Genomic DNA, 22130 nt, shown 5'->3' with positions numbered 1-22130 from the left:
GCATCACCGAGGCTGACACTACCTGCCTGTTCTTAGCTCCGACTATTGCTCATCTTCAGACAACCAAGATTCAGGAGGAGCTCGGAAATAATCAAGTGGAGGTATACCCTATTCCGGCATTTGATTACTTTTCCTTCCTTCCTCTCCTTTTGTTTGATATTGATCATGTCTCTCTTTTTCAGGCTTGTTATTATTTCTCTCTCCTATTTAATCTCTCATTGTCTAAATTTAGAGTTGCAGATTGGACTAGAACATCAACAGGTACTTAATGAATTCCCTCTTTTATCTCATTATGTTTCCGTGCTCATTTTCTTTCCAATCCCTTTATTGTTAAGCTCTTACTACTATTAGCATTTGATATCAGTTGCAATAAAGTGTATGATCTCAAAAACCTACACGTTCAATCGATGACCGACTGGTCAAAAGACTGGCCATCGACAGAGCGGTCTTTTGATTCAATGAACTTTCTATTGAGGAATCAAATGGGGCACAACCTCAAGGAGGTGTAGCTGGGGTGATGATGAGATTGGTGCTGGAGGGATGTATGTACTTAAATGTATGGGGTACACATGAAAAAGACATATGGCCCATGGGGGTGCGGGGGGCAGTCGGTAGACTTGTTAAAATTTCCCTTACAGAGGCTCTGTAGCGATGGGTAAATCTAGCGAGCCCTAAAGATTTACCGAACGACTATTTAGCTAACGAGCCCTAAAGAGGGCACGGGGGTGGAAAATGGCTTACATACTCGGTAAATATGCCTTACCGAGCGGGCTTACAGGCTGCCCGCGCCGCAGCGTGGACGGGGGCTTAGTTAAGTTCGAGGTTGGTGAGGAGTGAGGAGGGAAGCCCCCACCTCCAAACTTCCTATTCGCCCAGGTCGGCGCCGCATCGAGATGATCCAACATGATTTGGTGATACCCTTTCTCGGTCAGTCTACCACAACGAAAGCCCCCCAAAAAAGGTCCCAGCGCCAGATCCGGGATTAGTTTGCCATCGGGGTATTCTTCAAGTAGGCTGATTAGCAAATACTCGTTCCATGCGTGTATCTCCAGCTGGCCTCCCTCCACACCCAGGATGGCTACCTAAAGTAAGTGGACCCCTTCCGAACTAATGTCCAGGATGAGAAGAAGATTTCTGCCTGATCAGTTTACAAAAAAAAAATGACCACCACTTACGTTGACCGATCTGTTGTTTGTCGGAATTTCAAAAACGCAGTGGATGGTCTTGATCGCAGGTGTATCGATCCTCAACGGACTCCAGAATTATTTCTCTCTAGCTGGAGCTCGAAAAGTGTACAATCGTCGGCCCGATCGCGGTAAACATCCCTCAAACTTCCTACCTCTCATCCATCGATCGGAAAGGACCTTAGAAAAGACAGAAGCCGTGGTTTTGATTTACCTTATGACTCTCTCTCTCTCTCCATCTTGTATTATCGATCGTCCTCGTTCAGTCACCGCTCTACAAAGTCGGAACTTCGGAACCTGGACTATCACCGCTGGTCTGGTCCGATTATATGCTGCCTACAATATTTCGAATCCAGGGTAAGGGCCGCAACCAAACTGATCCACTACTTCCTCTGTGCACGTTCCCCCAAAATCCATTCCAAATCGGCGCTGACTCTTTTTTATTGTTTTCTTGCTTGCTCTCCCCATCACAAAACAAACAAACAAACAAAACACAAAATACGGCGTCATGAAGGCTATACCATTTGGCACTAGGAACTTACGCGATTGCCCTGTCACATTTCTTTATCGAGGCTGTTGTTTACAAGACCACCGGGTGGGGTGCCTTACCGCCATTCATCGTAGCCTGTAAGTCTATTCTCACACCCCAATTACCAATTTGGACCTATCCCCCGTCTTGTCAATCTTCAATCAGTCAAAGTGTTGACCATTCATCGATTGTCCTTCCATTCTCCGGTAGCCGTTTCTCTGGGCTGGATGATTAAGCAATACGACCATTACCTATTTTAATAAATTTATCCCCCTTTTCTTGATTGTCGAAATAGGTGATTCGAAAGATACTAGTAATGATGAGGGCAGGGAACTGGAGCGCAGCCCAGCGAGGTCTCGACTCAAGCTGTAGTAACAGGCCTTGAGACGGGTCGCCTGCGCCCCTTTCCCTTCAAAGGACATCTGAAGCAGACACGTGTGAAGGTCCACCTACTCGTTGTATCTCAAATGGCAAGATAGCCTAGCATAAGTGAGAGGGGAAGTAGAGAACACAATTTGGAAAATACACACATCAGTTGAAAATATTGCAAAAGACCCAAAGGCCCTATGGATAACCCTTGAGTGGTGCTGTAGCAACAAGCAAAAAAGGGCCAGTTGTGAAAGACTCTGTCAAAGAGATGTCAAGGAGGGGCCTAATCAAGCAACTAGGGGCAGACATAACCAGAACCCCCGGGGGAAATTCCTGCTTGACATGGTGGCCTTCCTATATACCTGCTTGACCTCTTGCCACGCGTAGATATCTGGCCGCACTTGTCTCCACAGCAATGTTCTTCCCAGCTCAACACATCACGGACCAAACCAGCTCAAAAGCACCGTCTCTGCCACCATGGCTATCCTCCTCCAATGGAAAGAAACCCACCTAACTTTGACCTTGCACTCTTCCCTTCACCACTCTCCTGGCAACGGTGGGTCGCTACTTTACGGTTATCAATATCGTAACATTATTGTAGTGATTTTTGGTCCCTCTACGATAACCGGACCAATAGCACTGGGGAAATGTGGTGCGATATCGATATTGCACCAACCGGGTGTTTTTCTTTTCAAGGCCGCTATGATATCTATGGGCAGAGCAGGAGGTATTTATCAATATATTGAGCAAGAAAAGGCCATTTCAGGGCTGATTTGGCCTTTCACTGCTCAATAAAGTGTTGCTCTGCTTGATAAGGGCCAATTTGACCCTTAATTGCTTAATAACATGTTAATTTTCTCAATAACACGTTACTTTACTAGTAACGGCTGTACAAAAAAGGCCAGTTACAATAACCGTGACGCGGCTATCTGCGCGCTAGCGCTAACAATAACTGTAAAAATGTTAGGTGCAGCTCGCTACTTTACTCTACAGCCCTGGTTATCTTAGAGTAAAGTAGCGACCCACCGTTGCTCCTGGTCCTGCTCCCTCTCAAATTCTTGCTGCAGCATACTGATCAAAGAGTATGGGAGCAAACACTATTGCTTCAAGGCCCTAGCAACTGCCACCTGCCACACCTGTTTAAGCCGCTTCTTTTCCTCCGCTGGCACCTCCACTGTCTTTACCATAATTCAAATCCATCCAAGAGAAAATTTTCAGTGACAAAACATTGATTTTCCTTAACCATCTTCTGTCTCTCATGAAAATTTCCTGACCATCTATTCCAACTTCTATGATGGTTCTTCTTTTGATCAGATTGATTCAAAATATTTTGACAAATTTGCACTTGATACATTTTTGGGGTTGAAGGTACCCTCCAAGGTCTAGAACCAGGAGCAGTAAAGACATTAATTGTCTGGGAGAACCTTGATATCACACTTCAAACCTTGAAATCCTTGAAAAGAGGACCAATTACCATTCACACAAATTCTCCACCACCAACGGCCTCAAAAAACACAAGTGCAGGCCAATCTGGGGGTAAAATTGTAGGAGCCTTGCTAGCATTGGCCCATTTACCTGAAAAGGAGCAAGGAAAATTTATCGATAAGGCTACCGGTCTGGAGATTGAACAAGCTTCCAAACCTCAATCTTTACTCAAATGGTTGGCTGGAAAGTATCAGGAGTTTGGACTGGCCTTAGAGTTTGTCACAAATCAAAGTAGAAAATTTTCCCAATTTGTCCGTGGTTTTGGTGGGATTGGTGGGGTCCTGAGATACAAAGTTGAATGTGGTTTGATTGCTGACACCTTTGAGGATTTCAGTTTTTTCCCTTCCATCTTTTGTGATAATCTCAAACATTGAGCTAACCCTACTTGCACTGTGATTGAACTAGGGTTAGTAGTGCAAATTTATGACAGACTCAGGTAAATAAAACAATCCAACTCCCCTCTCTATATTTCCTCTTTGTTACCTAATTTTTGGCATCAAGCAAGAAAAATTCAATCACTGTTTTTGGGACCTCTGTGAAGCTCCACTCATCTGTCTTTTGTCATCATTAAATTGTATTCTTTTTGCTCCCCTACAAAGATTTGCTCACAATTTGTTTTTGGATTCTAACACTTGCCCTTCTCAGTCGAGTTCATGATTTATGATAATTCTCTATGTTTAAGATCTGTGCATACACATTCTTTACACTAGACTCTAATTCAGTATCACCATGAAAAAACTGAGGGGAGTAGGTGGTAGGTGACGTGAAGCTGACTCCAGCCTTAAAACCAACCATACAATTATGTAAAAGTGGTAGAACCCCCTGATGATGACAGAGGGACCTTTGTTATTCAAGGGGAGTAATGTTGGAGTACCGCTGCAATTTCAGTATATTTTACTGAATGTCACCTGACACCTATTCACATCAATTTTTTCATGGTGCATGATGCTCCGCGGTGTGGGCCAACTTTTCACCAAATTAACTGTTTCAGGGTTCATCCTTATCCAGCTAAATTCTATCAACAGTCCAAGATACTCCACTTCTGGTTTGAAGAATTCACACTCTTCAGTTTTTAACAAAAGTTGGTGCCTGCTCAGGTTTTCAAGGATGCTGTTGACTGCCTCTACGTCATTATTGGAGCCTTTTTGTCCCGGATCATGTGCTCCCTCTTGGAGCCGGACAGGAGGCTCCTGAAAACCAAGATTTCCATTGTGTTGGGTCCCAGTGCCATTAGATTTGGGTTCAATGTTCCCATGCCTGCTCTGTTGATCTCCAGATGAATCTTGGTTTCAAAGTTGGAGATCTACGCAAGGGTGGAGAAGACGGCATGTGAGATGACCACTACTAGTCAGACATCCTTCTCCAAGCCCTGCTGGTACTAATACAGATCAATGAGAGTTGGAACCTCCCATTTGGCGTCGGTGGGTAGGACAATGTGTCAGAATTCTGCACCTCTTGTCCGCTCACAGTCTCTCATCTCTGTTTAAAAAATTTCCATCACTCTTTGTGATGTCTATTTCATGTTCCATCTCAATCGAGATTTCTTTCCATCCCCAGTGGGATGTCTTTCCATCTCAAGTGATATGTATCTTCTCCATCAAAAGTGTGATGTTTACTGTCCATCTCAAGTGGTATGTCTCCTTCATGTCTAATTTAAATAAGTCTAGGCCCCTTTGGCTCTTGCAAGGGGCTCTCTAGTTGTCTCAATATATATCTGCTCCTGATATTTGAAATATCATCATTGATTCAGAGCTTCTTCCAACCTTGTGTTATGGTCTGTTCTATGGAGAGGAAGATGGAGTCTGGGGTCTGGGGTTCTGGGGGTTCTGGTTCCAAGATGGTAGATTGCAGGATGAGGAAGAGGCTTGGATCTCCAGCCTCTCAAACCTTGAGTATGGCCCGTGACATGTAAATGTAGTCTATGTACATGTGAGTCTGCTCTGCGGAGCCCAAACTATGTTGCATAATTTATGCAAGAGTGAGTCTAAGCTCCAAAAAAACTGAGTACAGGCTCCAAAATAATGAGTTGATACCTGTGCACATACCCCTTTCATGTGTACCCCTTTCATGTGCACATACCCCTTTCATTTGCACATCCCCCTTTCATGTGCACATATCCCTTTTTATGCATTCACCCCTTTCATAATGTGTCCATACCCCTTTATGTGCACATACCTCATTCATGTGTGTGTATCCCTTTCATGTACATGTATCACTTTCACAATGTGAACATACCTCTTTCATCATGAATTCATGAACCTTTTCTCTTTTGAGTTTTTTACATCCCTTTCAATACCCCTTTCATCATTCAGTTTTACATACCCCTTTGATGTTTACATATCCCTTTCATGTGCAAATACCCCTTACTGCACATACTCCTTTCATACATAAAAACCCCTTTCATGCATACATACCCCTTTCAGCATGTGTAAATATCCCTTTTATGTGTTAATACACCTTCTCACATTACCCTTTCATGCTTACATATTCATTTCTTATGTACATATCCCTTTCAGGTGTACACACCCCTTTTATGTTATTCTGGCTGGATTCAATGGCACATGGAGTGTTTAATAAAATAAAATAAAATAAAATAAAATAAAATAAAATAAAAGGGTGCTCAGGGGGATTTTCATTTTCAAGGTTGAACATTTGCCTCAGCCTGCTGCATGATCAATACAGAATGTTAAGCATTGGGATGCTGAACAAGGTCTACACTCAAGGTGCACCAGCACGGAATTTGGATGCTTGCCTCCAGCTTGAGCTGAGGCTTGATTCAAGCTTGCTGAATCTCAACTGCAAGCATTTTCTAAAGTTTTTCTTGCAATGAAGGGATATGTAAACATCAAAGGTGTATATAAACCTGAATGATGAAAGGGGTACATATTGAAAGGGATGTAAAAAACTCAAAGGGGACATGTAAACATGAAAGTTTCATGAACACATGATGAAAGGGGTATGTACACATTGTGAAAGTGATACATGTACATGAAAGGGATACACGCACATGAAGGGGGTATGTGCACATAAAGGGGTATGGACACATTATGAAAGGGGTGAATGCATAAAAAGGGATATGTGCACATGAAAGGGGTATGTGCACATGAAAGGGATATGTGCACATGAAATGGGTATGTGCACATGAAAGGGATTAGAGATGGTCGCTTTGAACCCGCTGCGGGTATCCGCTATCCGCTGGCGGGTATCCGACAGACTGGGCGGATACCTGCCATCGGATGCGGATGTCTGAGATTCCGGCAAAATACAGCGGGTACCCGTGTATTCCGCCGGGTATCCGCTCTCCCTAGGGTATGGGAGCTGCGCCGGTCGGCAGCCATAAAGCCGTTTTATGTTGCTGTCAATTGGGGGGAGTCCCTCCCGGTCGACAGCAACATGCAACAGTCTACCGGGATGAGTCCTTCCCGGTTGACAGGCATATGTATCAAGCAGTTGACCGGGAGAAATCCCTCCCGGTTGACAACTAGACATACCAGTTGACCGGGAGGGACAACTATACACACCAGTCAACCGGGAGGAATCCCTCCTGGTCAACAGTCATATCACGCAGTCGACTGGGAGGAGTCCCTCCCCAAATCCAGCAGTCAACCGGGAGGAGTCCCTCCCAGTCAACAATTGACAACTAGACATACCAGTTGACCGGGAGGAATCCCTCCTGGTCAACAATTATACACACCAGTCAACCGGGAGGAATCCCTCCCGGTCGACTGTCATATTGAGCAGCCGACCGGGAGGAGTCCCTCTTGGTCAACAGCCATATCAAGAAGTCAACCGGGAGGCGTCCCTCCTGGACGACGGCATTATGCAGCAGTCAACCAAGAGAAGTCCCTCCCAGTTGACAGCCATATAGAGCAGTCGGCCAGGAGAAGTGCCTCCCGGTTGACTGACATATGCAGCAGTCAACCGGTAAGCACGTTTTGAGGGGTGGGTATCCGCCCCAGAGAGCAGGTACCCGCTGTCGGATGCGGATGCGGATGTTGAGATATGGGTTAAAAACGCCGCAGGTACCCAGATGCAAAGTGACCATCTCTAAAAGGGATATGTGCACATGAATGGGGAATTTGCACAGGTATCAACTCAGTATTTTGGAGCCTGTACTCAGTTTTTTGGATCTTAGACTCACTCTTGCATAAATTATGCAATTTGCATGTAGGCAACCTGTAAGGACTCGGAATGAGTCCTTCACTGGATCAAGGGAGAAGACACAAAAGGGGGCGCTGATGCCTCTCGAGGCAACTCTATTTCACGGGGCTGGATTGCAAAAGGGATGACAACTAGCCGGGAGAGATGTGGGAGCAGGGATCTCTCAGTACATGATAGATGGGAAGGGAGGAAAGAGAAGGAAAAGGGAAATAACAAGAAGAAGTGAAAGGTGCTTGCTTACCTAGCCGGGAGAGATGTGGGAGCGAGGATCTCTGCCAGCTAGGACGTGGAAGGAAGCACGGGTTGATATTGCTTAGATGCTGTGACATCTCCTTGTGAAACCCCGCAATGCGCTGGGGCTTCACACAACCAGTGCTTGATTCTTGCATGAGGCACAGCTTGCCTTGAGCTCTTGCATCTCAACTGCAAGCAGTTTCTGAAGTTTTTCTTGCAGTGGCACAGCTTTTCAGTCTTGTTGGCTTGGCCCATGATCTGGCAGCTCTGTTCAGGTACAAGACAGAGAACTTGAACTTGGATTGGTTTTTGGAAAACATGGCGGGGTTAGAGACAATTTACAGTGCTACTTGGGAGCAGTATGTATCCACCTTTTCTACTTGTTTCCTGTCTAATTTTTTAGGAACTCCAAACATTGTTCCTCTATGTTAAGGTCAGGGTCTGGGGGAGAAGGGCTGGAACGGGGTTCTCTAGCTAAGTAGGTTGATTGCTAGATGAGGAGAGCTTGATGGTATCCCCCCCAGCTCTCCCTAAGCCAGGAGAGCCGTGACCACTGCAAAAAAAAGTTGGTCAACTGCTTTCAGTTGACATGCAGAGAACTCAAGCCAAGCTGCCATTGTAACTCCACCTGAATGCACAAGTGTCTTTGTTGGCACAGTCACTGTGCAAGGTGCACAGTGACTGTGCATTAAAGCTTGGGTTGAGTCAAACCTTGAGTAAGGCTGGTGTAACACCACAAGCTTCCTCAGTGCTCACAGTTGACACAGTTTTCTTTGCAGTGGACTTGTATTAGAGATGGCACTTGGGTACCCGTTTGCGGGTACCCGGCACCCGCCAGCAGGTACCCGGAACACCCGCTCAGCACCCGCCGGCGGGTGTCGGGTGCAGGTGCGGGTGTTCAGTTTTTGGGCAGGAAAAAAATGGGTACCCGCCCATCTTGGTGGGCCAGATGGATTGGAGGGATTTCTCCACTTGGAGAGGTGGGAGGTGTACATACCACTTCAAGCGGAGCAATCCCTCCGCCCAGATTGTGCACCTCTTTGACTGGAGGGATCCCTCCGGTCAAGAAGGTACTATACCCCCGGGACTCCAGGAGGAATCCCCGGGTCAGCAAGTATATTGATGACCGGGAGGAATCCCCGGGTCAGCAAGTATATTGATGACCGGGAGGATTCTCTCCTGTTCATTGATATAATCGATGGCTGGGAGGACTCCCTCCCGGTCATCAATATAATCGATGGCTGGGAGGACTTCCTCCCGGTCATTGATATAATTGATGGCTGGGAGGACTTCCTCCTGGTCATCAATATACTCGCTGCGATGACCGGGAGGAAGTCCTCCCTCCCAGTCATCAATATAATTGATGGCTGGGAGGACTCCCTCCCATTCATTGATATAATCAATGTCTTGATGGCTGGGAGGACTCCCTCCCAGTCATCGATATAATCGATGGCTCAATGGCTGGGAGGACTCCCTCCCGGCCATCGCGATGAGCTTGCTGACTGTGGTAATCCCTCCCGGTCAGCGAGTGTATGTATTGCTGACCGGGAGGGATTTCTCACCGGAAGTGAGTATATCAGAGCGGGTACCCGCCCCTGCACCCGGCACCTGCCAGCAGGTACCCGGTATACCCGCCGAGCACACACCGGCGGGTGCCGGGTGCGGGTGCGGGTGTTGAGATTTTGCGAAATTTCAGGCGGGTACCCGCACCCGCGGTGGGTACCCGGGTGCAAGAGGCCATCTCTAACATGTATCTAAAAGTGTGACATGTCCTTGGAGTAGGCCATGGTGCGCGCTGGAGCAGCTCATAACACTACTCCCCCCTTAACGCCCAAGCCCCTGGCTCTGCGCTCTCTCCCTGGGTGGCTTTAAAAAACCCCTGTGGGTAAAAAAGCCAACCCTCATCATCACCAAAACCTCTTTCATTGCCTGTGCCGCAACACCGCCTTTTGGAAATTTTTTGTCAAATTTTTTCCTCAGTTCCTGAAAATGCTCAAGGTTGTCTGCCGGTTCCAACAAATTGTCTTCCGCGCCGTATCCCTTCCATCCCACAAGATATTCCACTTGTTTTCGCCGTTGCCTGCAGTCCAAAATTTCCCCCACTTCCCACTCTTTTTCTCCTTTTACCTCCACTGGCCTTTAAGGACTCGAGATGAGTCCTTCACTGGTTGTTGAAGAGGGGCGCGAAGACCAGAGCCAGAAGGCCTCTGAGAGCAATTCTAGTTCACGGGTGTGCTTCTTTGCATGTGAGGGAAAGAAAGGCTAGCCGGAGAGATGTGGGGAACAGGATCTCTCAGTATGTACAACCAGGGAACTGAAGGAGAAGAAGGGAAAGGGAGAAGGCTTAACTAGCCAGAGAGATATGGGGAACAGGATCTCTAGCGGCTAGGAAGGGGAAAACGGACTTGAACTAAGCGGGCAGGAAGTGTCACAAGCTGATGTGGTCTTGTGAAAGGTTCTTGTAAGACTCCAGGGATGGGGCTTACATGGCCCCAGATGTGCCGCCATTCTTCCGGCTATTGTATCCATTGTGTGCTTTCTAAGGACGGACACGTGAAATACAGAATGGACCCCTTTCATAGAAAGGGGCAATGTCAGTTTATACACGGAAGTCAACATCTTAGCAAGTATGGGAAAGGGTCCTAGCCATCTGTGTCCCAATTTTGGGCACGGTCAGGTTGTTGCAATGTTCTTGCTGTCCAGCCACACCATATCGACAACGTCCCAATTTGGGGTATCCCTCACTCCACGGTCAAACTGGGTTTTCATGGATGACTGGGCCAGTTCCAGTCTGTCAGGGCCTCTATAGTGGCAGCGCGCTGAATGAAACCTTTTAGTTTAATCAAGGTTTGAAAGCTGATCTCAGCTGTCACGACAGTCTGTTGGTGCTTGACTTGGCCACAGCACAAGGAGAAAAAGTGTCAGCCTTAGAGATACATTAAGTATCCAAAAGACTGCAATAACTTAGTAAATAATAATTATTATTAAATTATTATTGCAGAATCAGATTCCTCATTATAAATTAAGGGGGTCACCCACTTAAAGTACCCCCTTATTCCTATTCCTTCATGTACTAATTGTATAAATAAGAATTGGCCCCAGAAAGCGCCCAAAAATAGTATTACATACATAAATTTAGTAAAACAAACAATGTACATAAAATTAAACTGTTGTACATTAATGATTAATATTAATCGTGTAAAAATACCCCGTGAAAGTATTATGTAGACTTCTACTGAAGCTCTTTCACATGACAATTGGTTATAAACATGTCATGTGACAGAGTCAGGGAAATTAGTCTATCACAATACAATTAAATTACCCACAGCCAAGCCCTTTTCACGGCTACACCCCTGGATACTCCCATAGGGAGAAAAGGACTCAGTGTTTACGCCCACTGAAGTCCCCTCTATAAATAGAGGCCTATTTGGCCCTCAGGAAAAGATCCCCCAGACCATTCACCGCCCAGAAACTGTAAAGTTTGCCGTGAATATTCTCCCCTGCTACTAATGTAGCCCCTTTTCCTTTTAAACCACCCTTTGAACGCAAAATCCACTGGATTAAACCCTTTAAATTATCAAAAATCCCTTATTAGCATATTTAAAGCTTTATCCTTATAAGTAGTTGCCGTAAGACCTCCGCCTCTGTCAAGCAGCCAATCAGTTTAAGCGCTTACCACCTACTTTTACGCCAAATTAATTCCCTGTAATTAATAATTACATATTATTAATTACATAATTAATCCTTCCTCTGTTACAGAGTGTTTAAACCCTTGTAGTGGCCATATTTGCCACGTAACAAGCTTGGTAATTTATATTACCAGTGTTTACATCAGCACAGTTATAGTGCTAGGGCCCAAAACCCTTATTTTGACGGGTTTTTTGCCCTAAGATCCATAAACAGAGCTGTCATTTGGGGGCCTCATCGTGTCTTTTACCTGCAGTACCTGCCTGGGAAGAAACTGAGTTTTTTCCGGATTTCTTCCCTTTTGTAGCAATTATCCACAGATTTTTGCCGCAGCCACTTCAGTTTTTTACATAAAAAAACCCAATTAAAGCCAAAACAATTGTGAATTATTCCATTTTTGTTTTGTCTCATTGCGCAACAGAAAAAACCAGTAAAGAACATAAAAGTACATGTACATGTAATATACAAAACATATTTTTACCCGTTTTTTCTCCATCGGTCGAGTTCAGTGTCTGCCGAACTTAACAAAGTCCCTCGATGCTGCGGTCGTGGGACTCGCGAAGCGAGCCTCCGACAGCCCCCGGCAGGAGGGACTTATACCGTACCTCCCCATCCTGGCGCACGGGGAATGGGATTTTCACCCCTCTTTTTACTTTCCCCTTTGTACATCTCTCATACCACAACCTTTTTTTGTTTTTTTTTGCTCCAGGTCTGCCCAACATGCTACCGCTGAGACCTATATTTTTTTCCCTTTATGTACTGATACCAGTATGTCCTGAAAAATTAAACAAGACAAAAAAACCTCAAGCCTGTTACCGAGTCTGCAACCCAGAATTGCAGAAATTAATCACAGAACGAGAGCACGGACTCTCTGTTTAATACATAGCGTGTTTCACACGCAGCTAGCTTGAGGATGACCGGAATCAACCGGTCATCGAGGGGACTCGACCCTCTCAATGACCAGTATGTTCCGGTCATCGAGAGGATAAAGCCCTCTCGATGAACGGCACAGTACCGGTCATCGAGAGGGTTGAGTCCTTCCGATGACCGGTCGATCCCGGTCATCGGGTGTGTCAAGTCCCCTCGATGACCGGCACAGACCGGTCATCGAGAGGGTTGTATACTCTCGATGGCCAATCTGTACTGGCCATTGAGAGGTTCTACATATCCATTCGATGACCGGTCTGTACCGTTCATCCAGGGCGTTGTATATATCCCTCTCGATGACCGGTCTTTACCGGTCATCCAGAGGGCTATGCGGTCTCGATGCCGGGTCTGTGCCGGCGATCGAGGGCTCAGAGACTTGACTGTAAGTCGAAAAAAAAACTATATGTCCAAGTCATTGAGCACGGACCTCTTCTGCTACTCGGCTTCAGTAAAATCAAAGTTTTTATTTACTTTGATAATTTATTTCTCTTTGAAGGAGTTGTGTGGCGTAACTCAGATTGTATCTGATGACGCGCAAGAAGCAAGGCTTTGTGCCAAGCAAATATTTAAGGTTTTAAGTTTAGAGGGCCAGGAACTGTGATGGTTTGAAAAAACCACCCAGCCAAACTCAAATTCTAGGCTCTGCGAAAGGGGGTGATAGCGCGCAAGTCCCTCCTGCCGAGGGCTATCGGAGGCTTGCTTCGCAAGACCAGACGCCCGCAGCAGCGAGGGACTTGGGTTAAGTTCGAGTGTCTGCTATCGTGCCAGCCGCCCGAACCACCACCAACCAACCGGATCATAACAAAGCGACCAATCCGAGCAAATCCGCTAAAGAAACTAAAACAAAGAAACCGGACGCAGAGTCAAAGGAAGTAGCGAGCACCAAAAAATCCAAACGCACAGCCTCACTCAGGTCCCTTACTCAGCCGTTTCAAGACAAGAAACGACCGCACCCATCTAAGTTATCCGCCAGGATCATTGAGACGGACTTCAATCCAGAGGAAGATGCCTTGAATCTCTTGAACAATCCGGGAAAGACAATACCGCCAACCCTTCCCCAACCATACAAGGCCGACGAAGGGAAGAGGACAAGGAGGAAAGTCTCGATGTGATCATCGAAAAACCCCCTCCAACCTTGAAAAGACGCCGTCGTTCAAACCGTGACTTAGAGGACGTATTCTCCGTTTCGAAGGCCCTCTGCCAATCCAAGATCAAGAGTCAGTAGACTATTGAATTCTTTTTTTTATAAATCCAAGAACTAGGATTTGTTGGGTAGCTCGCCTTTTAGTGTCTGTAGCCCCCTCCAAGCTTACCTACGCCGGAGCCTTCAGATCTACCACTCCTCCGGCCCCCGACGCTCTTCTTTTCCACCCCATGCGATACTCCACAGACTATAGTATAGCCCGTGGGAAGCCTGCCTCGGGGCTTTACTATAGTATGATCTCCATCTCGCTTCTGCTCGCTGAGCATCGGCCCCCGCCGCCCCTCTTGTATGCAAATACATGTACATGTCCCGGTCTGCAGCCCCGGCCCCCGCGGGACAAGCCGGCCCGCCCGTCGGGATCGACCATGAGTTGAGGTCGTACCGCGGGACAAGGCAACCCGCATCCGGTATCCGTCGGCATCGCCGACCTACCTTTTGAAGATAAGGGTATTGACATTAACCTTACCCAACACAATATCCATCGCGGCACTTCCCCATCAATCTCTCTGCTCGACTCGGTCCCTGATCCGACTACATATTCCAACACTTCAACGGGAAAACTCGCTCTCATCTCTCTGCTCAGCTGTCTGTCCAAGTCAACCTCGAACGCGGACTCTGGCCGAAAATAGACAACTGCCTGTTTTTCAACGCGGATTCTGGCCAAAAATAGACAACTGCCTGTTTCCAATAGTAAGTTCCCCAAATCCCTTCCCGCAAGCTTTCCTTTTGACTCCTACCAAACCATCTCAATGTTTGTCTTATACTTCTACTGATTACTTTTTCCTTAGACTACAGCATGGCCCGCGGACGCCGAAATGAGGCCAACAGTGTTGCTCACTCAATTTCTACTGGGTCCTCCCGCCGTACTCGGACCCGACGATTTCAGATGAGAAATGCCTCTATGGAGAGGCGAGAACGATCAGCTGAACTCCGAGACCGCTCCATCGCCGAACAGCTGGGACATGTGTCGCCCCCTCGTCGTCCTCCTCAAGCAGTGGCTCAAGAAGCTCTCAATACCGAAAATCAATACCCACCTTTTGAGCCACATCTTGGCGGCAATGATGATCGACTTGCTACACCTGAAGAAGACCTCCCAAGTACTGCCCATGCTGCATACCATCGGGCCCGCCGTTATGCAGAGACACGGGAGAGGACCAGTCAACTCTGGAGTCAACTCGAGTCAAGTGTCACAGCTACATTCACTCTTCGTCAGAGAATCACCACCAACTTCACCACGCAACCAAGTGGGTACGAATTACCCCCAGATACCTGCACCTGCAGCCCATCAGAAATACACACGAGAAAGGTTGACCTATTTGACATGCTCTGTAAGTTGTTTTCACATTCCAGTTGTCTAGCCCATTTTGCACTGCTCACTAAACATATCTACTTGTTTGCACAGTTCAACTTACTAGCGAGCCTGTCCCCTTTTGCAAATGCTTGCCTGATGTCGTTCGATTGGTGTATTTTGGATACATTGCCAGCTCTCCCGAGACACCCCGCACCGCGTTCTCAATCCGACTTCTCCAATTCCATCACATGCTTTGGCAAACCTCAGCCTTATCAACTTTGTTGTTTGTCAAAGCGCTCTCGTCATATTTGAATACTCGCCACAAAAAGCCGTGTTACGCTCGTGGCAATAACTTTTGAAAACAAAACCTTGAAGTCCCTTTCTCCAACAGTACCGACCTCTACTCGCGCGTCTTAACCAACCAAACTAAGATTACGAACAAAGGCATGCAACTAACTGCCATCGAGCAATGGGCAATGAAGTGCCCCCGCTGCTTTGGACCTCAAGAAAACAAAATTAAAGCTCACCAAGACGAACCCCACATAATTATTGCCATGGATGGGAACTTCCAGCAGTGTCACTACGCATATGCCAGCAAAGACAATCCTCCCGAGTCAAAATATCCCTCTAGCTTCATTCCTCCTTCAAAGATTGCCCCCGATGCCACCCTTTTCACTTCCACCAAAGCTGCGGCAGTCGGAATTGATGTGAGCAAGTTTCATCAATCTGCTCTTGACAAACCGCCTTGCATTTAATCTGATAACAGGGTTTACTCCTGAAGCCACCATGCGCCGACACACACAAGGCAGCCAATGATACCCGCAATGAAACAGCCTGGGAGAAGTGTGACGACAATGGGTTGTTTGCCAGTGCATGTCGCCATGACATACCACTCAAGTACATCAACATATACAAGACGGGGGAGAAGTATGTAACTCCCTTCCCCTCAATTGCTCATCAATCACATCTGAGAACGGACAATTGTAGGTTATACTATCCGGTGTCAATTCTTCGGACAATCTTGGCCGACTTTTCCAGCACAAAGTGGGAATCCTGTACGACCTTGGTTGCCACATGGAAGCCCATGTTAACAGGGTATGGTATTGTTAAATTTCTTAGTAATTTGACCCGCAGTAGTCTCACTCACTGCCTTCAACATCTGCAGCGGAATCTCTTAGAGGAGTGTCGAGCAGATCTACGGTTTGGGACATCGGTCTTTCATGCATATGTGCATGAATGGTCCTGCCAGGTAAAATATAACCCCCGCCTCAACGAATTTTGGGGGCTTTCAGATGGCGAGGGACTAGAGAGGCTGTGGTCATTTCAGTCCCCCTTGATCTCTACCAACCGTGTTTCCACACGATTGCACCAATTCAATTCTCTTGATGCACGATCACAATACTACACCAAGCTGCTTAATGAGATGGGCGGTAAGATGTTCATCTTTTCTATCAGTGTCAACTTTGCACTTCTCAAGAGAAAGTAAAATGCCTAACTGGTCTCATCTTCATAGCTCACTGGCTTCTGCAAAAGCTAGAATATGCCCATTCAGTATACATTGACTCTATTGTGGCTTTAGCAAAGCTTCATCAAGAGCCTAACCGTCACACCCCAGGGAGCAACTATACAAACTCTTTTTTCGAGCAGCAATGGCGTGATGAACAAGCGTACCATGTTACAACTAACCAGTCATCTGAACAAGCACAGGTTGAACTTGGACGTCTGTTATGTATGGAAGAAGAATTGAATGACGCCTGGTAAGAATTGATCACACCAAGAAATGGGCTTGATATTTAAATGACAAACAATATCCAGCTTATTGCAATGTTTGTTTAACCAGGTCTGCTATTGCAATGACGCCAGAGAAAGCGCTGACACGCGCACGCAGTTGTGACACCGTTGCCAGGAAGCTAGAAGCACAAAGAAGACTGGCCCCCCCAAACAGTGAGACTAGCAACTTGACTGGTGAGTAGCTGATTGGTTTATGCTCAATAATGATCTAATACCCCAAGCTGAGCAGCAATATAATCCAGCATCCGATCAAGACAAGTTGAGCAAGGTCTGGTTTGCTAAGACCAAGCTGTGACGGAGCTTCTTAGCACTTGTGGAAGAGCAGCAACCCTTGCTTCGTGTATGTCGTGCAGGTGAAGCAACCACCCTTGGTAAGTTTGCACATTGTCCATCAGTCTTCACTCAAAATTCAAAGCTGAAAATCACTCAAAATTCAATTCAGGAACCCGAGGACAGCAGAAACTTTCAGAAGCCCTGCGCAAGCAAGTAGCGCAGCTGCGCACGGCCCTCAATGATTACAACCACTTAGCTCGCAGTTTTATCCAAAGCAATCCAACACATGCCGCCCCGCCCATCATCGACTATTCTGCACTGCTTGCCCTTCAGCCGGATGACACGTTCTGGAATGACGGTTTATTCACCAATGTGAATGAGGCATGGGCAGTTGACCCCCTGACTCAACGAGGTATTTGAGCGCTTGCCTGTAGAAACCGTGCTCTTGAAGAAAAACAACACCTTGCATGGGAAGTTAGACGCACTGCCAGATGGGCTGTTGAACATCACAGTCGCTTGTTATCTTTATTGACCCTCTTAGTACACTATCAAGACAAGTATGAGCAACAGACTGAACCAGTACCAATCCCACCGCCGTTGGTTCCATTTGTTAACCATTTTCTCCTGGAGAGCAACAAGTTTGATATATACAATATTTGTGCTGTTGAGTTACTTATTCATCAGGCTTATGTTGAAGTATGCACATTACAGCTAGACTGGAACAACAAACTTATCAAGGTGTTTCAAAGGACAATGTCACAAGATGGAGACGAGAATCTACTCAGCACATGGAACAAACAAGTTTTGCGAATCAAACATGCAATCACTAACAATCTTCTCTCAGGCATCCCAGGCGACTGTGCTGATCTTGTTCCATTTATGAATCAAAACGATCACCTGGACTTGCCGTTGCCTCTCGATGAAAATGGACCAGATGAAGATGACAACGAGCAAGAATATTTTGAAAACATGGAACATATACTCTCTGAAACAATGCGCACCAATCTTTTCCATGAAGCAGCTGAAACTCCTGTTTCTGTTGATAACAGAACAGATCATCAATCTGGTACTATTAATCCATATGCACATGCACCTTGACATGATTGTTTGTTTGATTTCTTGTATTGTTTATAGATTCTGCTTAGTACAATGTCTTGTGTTTGGTATTGAAACATGCCTATTCAGCTCCTGTTTCAGAACAAAAAAAATACTGAAATAGTTTTATGATCATCATGTCTCTTCTCTGTAATATAGCTAAAAAGGCTATAAAAAAAGCTGAAAGAACAAAAAAATGAACACTTGAGTTTCATTCAGGAATCAAATAACTTTTTGTTAATAGCTTGCAATGATCTTAGGGGGATGAGCTAGGACAGGTTTTTAGTGGTTTTCCATACATAGCAACCCAATAGAGATTTGTACCTCCTGAGGCAAAATAGCAACTCATTTGGGACCCCAGGTGGGTGGTGCTTTATGGATTTGGGGTGCTAAATGGGGGATAGCAATCCGGTCTGTTTCCCGGGGTGGAGATGCTCTCAATTATGTGTGATCTCAATGTGTGATCTCAATGGCATTCCTGGATCTTCAATTCAAAACATGGTCAGAAGATGAGAGGCATGAACTAAGAAGTGAAAATTTGAGGTTGGACATGGAGTTGATTCCCCATGCTGTGATGAGGTGTTGTGGTGTTGAGTAATTTGTATATTTTTGTTATGTGATGGCTCCTCATACTACAAGTATTTGGAACACTAGTTTTTTTTTTTTTTTTTGTGATGGCTTCTCAGACTACAAGTATTTGGAATTGAATTTCAATAAATTCAGTACCTTAAAAAAGACAGAATGTTGGCTGAAATGAATTTCAATTGATAACTTCAAAAATCAGTATGCTAACCAGATGCAGTTTGAACTTTCAAGATATGTCTGCTAAAGCTGTGAAAGCTCCTACTCCTACTTTTACAATGTTTAAGGATTTTTATGTTCCAAATAATCATACCAATGCCAAGGGCACTTTGCTGACCTTACCAATCCTTGAAGCAGCAAGGCTCCTGTTTATGTGGCTATCATTTGGAATTCCTGAAAATCCCCCATTGATATCCATATGGTAACCAAGCACTTCTCAGCTCTGAGACTCTGACCTTTTCCTCACCAATGACTCAACTCTACTTGAAATGGGTTGCTGGACTGCCATCCACACTGCAGACAAAGCTATATACCATCCCACTGAAAGGGGCTCTGCCTTTGGCCAACTTCACCTGCCAAGTACAACTACAAAACCTTGGTGCATAGATTTTTGAACAAATTTTGGATTTGGTTTGCGGGAAAACTGGCTGGCAAAGTGGTTCTGCATTTCTTAATACCACTGAGTTCTACACAGCCGTTAATTTTTTTTGATCCCGTTTCATCATGTTCTGCTTATCCATACTCACTGCAGAAATCAACTGCGCAGAACTGGTTGTCCGTGGAACTGACATTGGTTTTCATGGACGCAAAGAGCCCTTTGCTCAAGTCCAGAAACATAACATGCTCTTATGTACTTCTGCCAGCGGGCAAGGCCTTCGACCCAATTGCACAAAGCCTGCAATCTGATACTTCTGCCAGTGGGCAAGGCCTTTGACCCAATTGCACAAAGCCTGCAATCTGACAGCACTAAGGGCAGTGATCTAATCACTCCAAGAGCAATCATAACATCACACCAAGACCAGCAATCTTATCCAGTGACAATATTCCCCTCCAGAGGGGTATTCAAGACAGAGTGCAAATGTGGCGAGGTCCTGACCAGGCAGAAAGGGCTGAGGCCACTACATTTATACTAACTAGATCCGGTAACTTCTTCTGCCCTGATGTGATTGTTTGCAGTTGCGTAGCGCATGGGTTGAAAAGTCTTCATAGAGCTCCATTCACCCAGTGACAAGATTCCCCTCCAGAGAGGTGGATGAAGAAAGCTAATCAGATTATTAGTGTCTTGCCGCGAAGTGTCCTTTCTGGAGCAGCTTCATTGATGCGGCTTGCACATTGGACATATGCCAAAGCATTTTACTCCAGTGTGTTTGCTTGATGATGACTTAAATGGTTAAACTGTTCCTTACAGCAAACTCATTTCCAACTCGTCAACATGATTGTCTCAGGGATTCAGAAGTCTATAATATTTGAATCTGATATCATTCTAGTGATTGGACCACACCTCCAAAGTACTCAGACAACACTTATATGTGCTCGAGCAAGTGGATCACGACTTTTTGGATATGTATTTGAATTTTGCAATACGTTCCACAAGGTTCTTCATGTATAAGACCTTTCTTCAAGTAATGAGTGTGCAAAAGGATTTGGAACACATCCTCGCAAGGGTTCTAAGCATACTTTTGACCATCTCCTCGGACTGAATCTATTGCATTTTTGGCATGACTTCATAATTAGTGGGCACTGATGTTGCTCCGGGGCTACTGGGCCCGGGGCCGTGGTGTCAGAGCTAGGAATAGAGGTCACATGATTTATAACAAACAGCCCTCACAAACATCACTCATTCACGTATGACAAGGCTATCATTCTGGCATGTCCTACAACTATGCTGACGGGTGTGATGTTCGCTTCTGCACCACTATTCCCACCATTTCTGCAGGCATAATAGGCAACAACATTACAACCCAAATTCAACTCTCACTATGACCAAGCAGATTCCAAGTCTGCCAGCACGAAAATCTGTTTATCTGTAGCTCAGATTGAGGTATACCATGCATCCGATGACCGTCCGGTCATCGGATAGAGAGACATCGCTTGGAGTATACCCTCCATACGATGACAATCCGTTCATCGGATGGAGGGTCATCAGTGGGCAACCTTGCGAAGCTGAACAGCTATCATCTGCATCAGTTCTTCTGTGGGGATGGGGTAGCAAGGGTTAGACGGATACTCTAGTTCAATCTTCCGTTTTTTGCAAGATCTGTTGTTGGTTGGTTGATTGACACCATTAAGAGGAGCAGTGCGTACAGTAGATGCTGAATTGGTCGGAACTGGTACTATCTTTATAAACCAGGTGAACTTAGGCAGAGAGGAAGAAGTGATGGTCAGCTTTGTTTGGAGTGAGAGTCAGCTTGTAGTGTAGAAATTCTTGGCTGAGCTCAAGTTCCGCCTCGATGCAAAAATGCCTGAGACTGGTATACTCCAAATGATGTCCCAACCAAGTTCTTAGAGATCGGGATCACCATTCGGAGCAGACACTGCAGGGCTCAGGCATTGGGGACAGATCAGGTTGTTAGAATGAGGGGGAAAAATATACATACGTGGTTGAGAACTAAAGGGTGAAACCACGCGCCTGGATTCGTCAAAAAAGGAGGAGAGTGGTGGATGAAGCGGTTAAATGTTAATTGATTTGGAAGCCACAGCAATGGTGTCAAAACTTGGACTACTTCAAGCCACCACGATAGCGGATGTGCACCGAGTTGATTTCTTGAAAAGGCGCAGGCGAGGCTAGTTGCAGAAAGATGGGAGGTGTCAGCATGAGCAAGGAGTCATGAACGCGAATGAAGATTGTGGATAGGTGACCATAAAAGAACACTGGCGTTTTGAAAATGATAGGAAACGAACAATGCTAGAGTCGTACGCATGTATTCAATCGAGCGGAGAGTCGTGCGTATGTTTTCAATCGAGCGGTGACGGATGGCGATGGTGATGGTGATGGTGACGGTCAGAGGCATGCGACTTCCGCGGGAGGAAACAAAACGGTAGTAGGAGCCTAGGAGGGTTAGGTTTCATGTACACATGCCTGGTATCATTCACTAGCGTAGCGCACAGTCGAGGCGACTGCGGCACACCCCAGGAGGTGCCCGCGCGGTGTATGTACCTGCCTAGCGCACCCGGAATACAGCAGATGATCGGAGCGACGACGCTCACAGGACAAGGGCTTGGTAAGGTTGAAAAAAATAGAGTTGCTCAGCTGCGGCGAGCGTAGCCACTGAGCTGAAATGGAGCATTGCCAAGGAGTGGCTACACAGCTAAAATGGA

At 46.0% G+C, this 22130-nt stretch overlaps 3 protein-coding genes across 3 annotated transcripts; 2 read left to right on the top strand and 1 right to left on the bottom strand.

Annotated features, from left to right (window-relative positions):
- Positions 1 to 893: 893 nt before the first annotated feature.
- Positions 894 to 1973, top strand: PtA15_6A432 (uncharacterized protein; the record flags this gene model as incomplete). Its single annotated transcript, XM_053170137.1, has 6 exons — positions 894 to 927; positions 1053 to 1087; positions 1216 to 1315; positions 1451 to 1541; positions 1699 to 1811; positions 1924 to 1973. The coding sequence occupies 6 exons, from the start codon at positions 894 to 896 to the stop codon at positions 1971 to 1973; spliced, it is 423 nt and encodes a 140-aa protein (XP_053021358.1).
- A 12603-nt stretch (positions 1974 to 14576) lies between these two features.
- Positions 14577 to 17352, top strand: PtA15_6A431 (uncharacterized protein; the record flags this gene model as incomplete). The annotated part of the gene is made up of 6 exons (XM_053170136.1): positions 14577 to 15024; positions 16585 to 16828; positions 16912 to 17036; positions 17105 to 17130; positions 17216 to 17233; positions 17305 to 17352. The coding sequence occupies 6 exons, from the start codon at positions 14577 to 14579 to the stop codon at positions 17350 to 17352; spliced, it is 909 nt and encodes a 302-aa protein (XP_053021357.1).
- A 4179-nt stretch (positions 17353 to 21531) lies between these two features.
- PtA15_6A430 (uncharacterized protein) lies at positions 21532 to 21823 on the bottom strand (the record flags this gene model as incomplete). Its single annotated transcript, XM_053170135.1, has 2 exons — positions 21532 to 21596; positions 21730 to 21823. 2 exons carry the CDS (start codon positions 21821 to 21823, stop codon positions 21532 to 21534), a joined length of 159 nt encoding a protein of 52 aa, XP_053021356.1.
- Between the last annotated feature and the right edge of the window lie 307 nt (positions 21824 to 22130).

Source organism: Puccinia triticina, chromosome 6A (genome assembly GCF_026914185.1).
Source record: "Puccinia triticina chromosome 6A, complete sequence".
Classification (NCBI taxonomy): Eukaryota; Fungi; Basidiomycota; class Pucciniomycetes; order Pucciniales; family Pucciniaceae; genus Puccinia; species Puccinia triticina.
Note: the sequence above shows the minus strand (reverse complement) of the source record. Positions and strands in the feature narration are given on the sequence as shown.